The sequence below is a fragment of the Trichechus manatus genome, unplaced genomic scaffold (assembly GCF_000243295.1).
Source record: "Trichechus manatus latirostris isolate Lorelei unplaced genomic scaffold, TriManLat1.0 scaffold00057, whole genome shotgun sequence".
Lineage (NCBI taxonomy): Eukaryota > Metazoa > Chordata > Mammalia > Sirenia > Trichechidae > Trichechus > Trichechus manatus.
The window spans coordinates 327,990-333,756 of NW_004443993.1; the positions used below are offsets into that span (position 1 = coordinate 327,990).

The 5,767-nt window shown below is 42.0% G+C and overlaps 1 protein-coding gene and 1 pseudogene across 3 annotated transcripts in view; both read right to left on the reverse strand.

Moving 5' to 3' along the window:
- Nucleotides 1-5,040, reverse strand: part of LOC111820953 (zinc finger protein OZF-like) — a 29,001-nt gene extending 23,961 nt beyond the window's left edge. For 2 of the 3 annotated variants that reach the window (XM_023733180.1, XM_023733178.1), the window contains exons 1-2: nucleotides 3,799-3,911; nucleotides 1,163-1,412 (exon numbers count right to left, since the gene is read on the reverse strand). Coding sequence is in view for 2 of the 3 variants with exons in the window: in XM_023733178.1 (XP_023588946.1) it covers nucleotides 1,163-1,165 (3 nt within the window). In the remaining variant the exon portion in view is untranslated. Of the gene's footprint in view, nucleotides 1-1,162; nucleotides 1,413-3,798; nucleotides 3,912-4,160 lie in introns of those variants that run through there. The other variant, XM_023733179.1, reaches the window with a different exon arrangement.
- Nucleotides 3,802-5,767, reverse strand: part of LOC111820936 (serine/threonine-protein kinase MARK2-like) — a 24,089-nt pseudogene continuing 22,123 nt past the window's right edge.

Sequence of the window (5,767 nt, forward strand, 5' to 3'; positions counted from 1 at the left end):
ATTTTATATTTAATCATTTAGGGTCTGTTATTAAATGGTCTTACTTGTACAAATCATAAAAATGTAAACAAGGGCTATCTTTCTAAACACAGTGACTAGGGATATCAAAGTCTGTACTCCCATTTTATCTCAGTTAGGAGAATGCTTCTAAGATGCCTAAAATATGTAACATGTTAGGGGTTCTGGCATGATTAAGAGTCTTTAAGACCCTTCTCAAAATTTGTAAGTAAGCTTTAGAGTAACTTTTACATCAGTTAAAATAGGCTCCTCTGTGTTTGAGAAGTTTATATCCATTAAACTGAAAAATTCTCAGGAGAAACACACCAACTGATCTAGAAATTTTCTTCCAGTGGAAACTGTAAACCCAAGAACTTAAAATACACCCATCTCATATAATAAGCTTCTCTAACTAAAGAGAACACTTTGAGATTCTAATTGAAGACTGTAGAGAGCAGTCAAAAATTATAGATTTAATACCAGCTAGGAGGACAAGGACCTAGATTGGGGAATCACGTTTCTCACACACTTGAAAGCCTCAAGGCAAAAGCATTCCCCACTGGAAAAAAGGATGCGTCTGAAACCCCACACAGAAACCAGCTGGGCTCACTCTCCCCAGCCTCACCCCTTTGGTGATGTCAGGAGAGCCCCAACACCACCAAAGACCCCATAAATAGAGTCAGGGCCTTCACCTGCTAACTCTCTCCCCTCTTTTTTACCCCATCACATAATGTAAGAGGTGGAGCTATAGTTTTAGAACTGCACAGAAAATGTCCAGGGGAAGCCGGGGGAGGGTCTGGGTGGGGCTCAGCCTCCTCAGCCAGAGCTGCTCTGTCTTCAAGTTCTAGTCAGGAAATTCTGTCATTCACCACACAGCACCAAGGCCCAGGGTGGGAATGGTAATGCCCCATGGTACCAGTTCTGAAAGAAACATACGCAGGGTGGCCCCAGGCACCCAAGGCTTGAAAACACACACATGTGTAAAGGGCCCAGTGACAGTGGAACAGAGCTTTAGGATGCCTCCTAGGGCTCAGTCCCTTGGCCTCCTCTGCCATCTTTTTACCTGAGGAACAAGAGAGACCAGAGCACATAACTGGCCCCCTATAATTCTTATCTAGCCTCACCCACTTACGGTAAGAATTATCCAGTTCTCTGTGGTACTCACCATTTCCTTGGTCCAGCTTCTTGAAGTTTAAGTTAATGTCCTCTCTAAGCCCAAGAAGCCACTTAAGTAAAAGGGATGGGAGTGGAAACAGAGCTACTAGGCAGCCTGGAGGCAGATGAATAATGTTCCGTCCACACAGCTAGTAACAGCAGTTGAATCCTTCCTTATGATTGCAAGGATGTGCAAGATGGTCATCCTAGGTCCCCAGCTGCCTAGACTGTACTAGTTCTCCCTGCGCCACATCTGTGACCTAAAATGGAAAAAGGATGAGGAGGAGACAGTGTTGAGTAAGGAGGGAGTGACAGGGTTCTTGAGCTTCAGCTCTTTCCCTGGGCAGGGCTTCCTTCCAGGCTCAGGGCAATGGCCCACCCTGAGGGTATCTGCATTTAAGACAGAAAAGGCTCCAGCCTTCCAGAGCACACACTTGCTTTAGACTTTTTGAAGCAAATGGAACTGCATCAATTGGTGATTAAAATGAAAGAAAATAAATAACAGTACTACTTCCATAACAATTCTGATGAATTACAGTTGCAAATTGTAAGACAAGAGACGATACTAATCACATTAGAGTTAGTAGTAACTTCTCAAACAGGACACTAAGTTTCTGAAATGATATATACAGCTTTAGCTTGACTCTTCAGTATCTACATATTTTCCCTATCTTTTATTCTATATAAAAGGATATCATTTTGTTGCTGTTACAGTCAATAGATTTCATATACACATACTATATTCATTCTACATTACATTTCCTTTGGAAAAAAACATTCTTTAGTCATATTACAGATGCCATACACGAATTACACATCAATTAAGCTTTACTTATTCACGTTCAAAATTATTTATTATAATCATGATTTTCTGTTGGTTATACATTTATTTGGAGCCCTGGTGGCACAGTGGTTAAGAGCTCTGCTGCTAACCAAAAGGTCGGCAGTTTAAACCCACCAGCTGTTACTTGGAAACCCTATGGGGCAGTTCTACCCTATAGGGTAGCTATGAGTCAGAATCGACTCCATGGCAACAGGTTTTTTAATAGGTTACCTTGTAAAAGAGGAACCCTGGTGATGCATTGGTTAAACACTCCACTGCTAACCGAAAGCTTGCCTGTTTGAACCCACTCAGCGGCTCCACATGAGAAAAGACCTGGTGAACTGCTCCCATGAAGATTACAACCTAGGAAACCTTATGGGGCAGTTCTACTGTCACACAGGATCACTATGAGTTGGAATCAACCAGATGGCAATGGGTTTGGTTTTTGCTTGGAGTGGTACGAACAGTTAAGTGCTTGACTACTAGCTGAAAGATTGGCAGATCGAACTCATCACCCACAGATGCCTCAGAAGACAGGCCTGGTGATCCGCGTCCAAAAGATCAGTCTTAAAAACCCTACGGAGCAGTTCTGCTCTGCACACAGGGAACTGCCACTAGTAGGAATGGACTTACAGGCAACTAACAACAACTGTGTAAAATAATTACTACTAAGAATGTGGTACTTTTTGCAAAACTGTAGTGTAGCTGACCCTCTAGAATCTGTTTAAGAATTTTCATTAGTTTCATTACATATGCCTCCATTTTGCCCTCATTCTCGTATTTCCTGTGCAGACATTGGGAATATGCACAGCCTTTGCTCTAAGAAGACTTCAATCTACGAAGAACTGTGGATCTTTGGGAGCAGAAACTGTGGGTGAATCACCAGCATACAAACCCATACAGATCCTGTCTCAGATCCTTAAGATCTTGGAGAAACACGTGGTATGTGATCTCTATAGATCCCTCATAACATATATTTATCTTGTTCAGCCATATCATATTTTACATCAAACTAGCGTTAGCCATACTGTTTCTCACAAAATCATGACAAAAATTTCTGCCTTACAGATATAGAAATTTCTCAAAACGTGCCTCTTGTTGACATGTTGTGGGGTTGTTAACCAATGTCATAAAATAACATGTGTACTTCTGTTTCATGAGAAACTATTTGTTCTGTAAGCCTTCACCTGAAGTACAATAAAAAAAAAAAGTGCCTCTTACTAAATATTTTTATCCCGAAATTGGGATAACCAAACCCAAATACACTGCTGTGGAGTTGATTCCGACTCACAGCGACCCTACAGGGCAGAGTAGAGCTGCCCCATAGGATTTCGAAAGCTGTAAATCTTTACAGAAACAGACTATCACATCTTTCTCCTTCGGGGCGGCAGACAGGTTAGAACCACCGACCTTCTGGTTAGCAGCCGAGCGCTTTAACCACTGTCCCACTTTCACTCCTTGAAATTCGAATAAATGTGGATAAATATGGTCCTAAATGCACGTGCTAGTTACAACTCAAGTTTCTTAATTCATCCGTCTTAAAGACCTATAACCATTAAAGGAGGGAGAAGTATATTTCCCATCACAATCTGTATGACCAGCAATACTTAACAAAAGTCCCGCCTTGAAGAAGCACAGAAAACAAAGCGAAGCACAATGAACGGCGGACTGGAAGGGGTTGGAGCAGGGCATTTAGACTCAGGTCAGCCACCCTGGGATTCCATGAGGCCCGTGCCTCTGCATTTCTCACAAACTCTCAGTGAAGCCGACGCTGCTGATCTGGGAACCACACTTTCGGTTAGCGAGGATTTCTGTGATTTTACCTGTTAACGGACCGAGAGTCCCAGGTCCAGCACACATACTCTGCCTTCCAGAACCCGGACGTGCAGAGAGAAGCCGCGGCCCAGGGTGGGCCGGGCTCTTGAAGGAGATGGGGGGGTGGGGAGGAGGAAGCGGCAGCGACGAAGCAGCGGTAAAGCGACGGCGGCGGTAGTAAGCGGCGGGGGGAGGCCCCGGCTCCAGCTAGAGGAAGTCGCGCGGCACTGGAGCAGCCTAGGGAGGGCAGAGGCGCCAAGACTACTCAGGAGAGCAGTAGCACCGCCCTTAAGTCCGACGGAACCCTCCTGCCCGCATGCTGCACCTGGTACTGAACCAAGTAGGACAACTATAGACACAATAAACCTACTTCAAACAGGACAGGAGCGCGACCTAACATGGCTGCCGGCCGTGGACGTGCACTTCCACTTCCGGCTTCTGGACTCTCCTTGAGGGATTATGTGCGCGGACCCGGAGGGCTCCACCTAGTGACCATGGGATGCAGTGGCTTCCCCTGGGATTTAGATCTCTTCACTGCTGTCTTCATTATTTCTGTAGAGAAAAGCCTAGGTTAACGCGGATTTCATTAGTCAAAGACTTCTCTAATACCCTCGGAGCAGAAACAGTTGGTAGTTGCATATTTGGCCGTTTGAAAAAAATTTACCATGTTCTTTAGGGAAATAATTTGTTTGCTCCTCATAAATATTTGTTCAGCTTTAGAACCCTTGGCTTCTGAACTGTTGGCTTATGTTTCACGGTTTGTTTTCTTTTGCATATCTTGCATCTTTCCCCAAGAGCAGAGCACCAACTGTGCAAACCCAATCTGATGTCTTCAAGAGCAGAGGATCGTGGAGAAAGTTTTCTAAGGCAAGAGGCAGGCTGATACCATTCCTTGTGGGGAACAGTAGGTAAAAGGTGAAGTACTTTTTAAAATGAAAATAGTAAACCGTTTTACTATCTTATCAGGGATATCACACATGTAATAGAGTGCATAAGCTGAACGAATCTTAAATGTACAATGCAATGAATATTTACATATGTGTATACACTCATAAAACCACCTCTGAGATCTCCAGTTGATATTTGCCCTTCTCCAATTGATATTGTCCCTGAGAGTAACCACTATTCTGTTATCCCCAGAGATACGTTTTGTCTGCTGTTGGTCTTCATATAACTGAAATCATACTGTTTGAAATCGGTTGTCTAATTTCATCTACTTACCATAATGTCTGTGAGATTTTATCTATATTGTTGCATATAGCAGTGATTTTTCCTTGTTTGTTGCTGTGTAGTATCTCATTGTATGAATATACCACAATATTTTTTAATTAATTACCTGTTTTTAAGGTTTGCATTCTAACCTAGGATATGATATATACATTGTTGAATGTTTAATGAGACCTTGACAATAATATGTCTTCTGCTGTTGTTAGTGGAGTGTTGAATGACTGTCAATTAAGTCAAGTTGGTTGATGGTATTGTTCAGGTCTACGATATACTTACTGACTTCCATATCCTTGTGATTTTTTCTATTTTATCTTTCAGGTCTATCATTTTTTCCTTCGTATATATTAAAGATCTGTTGTTATATGAATATACATTTTGAATTGTTATGTCTTCTAGTTGAATTAATTCTTTTATCATTATGCAGTGTCCCTCATTATCTCTGGTAAGCTTCATTCTAATCTAACTCCCTTGCTAATTATAATATCTTGTTTCTGAGGGTAAGAAGCCTAGCTCCCATTATCTACAATTTCTCTATGTATTTGTTCACCCTTACTGTTAATAATTATTCAATCTGTATACTGAGAAAATAATCCGAGAAGCTGGACTATATGAAGGAGAAACGGACATCAGGATTGGAGGAAGACTCATTAACAACCTGTGATGTGCAGATGATACAATCTTTTTTTTCTTTTATTGTACATTAGATGAAGGTTTACAGAACAAATAGTTTCTCATTAAACAGTTAGTACA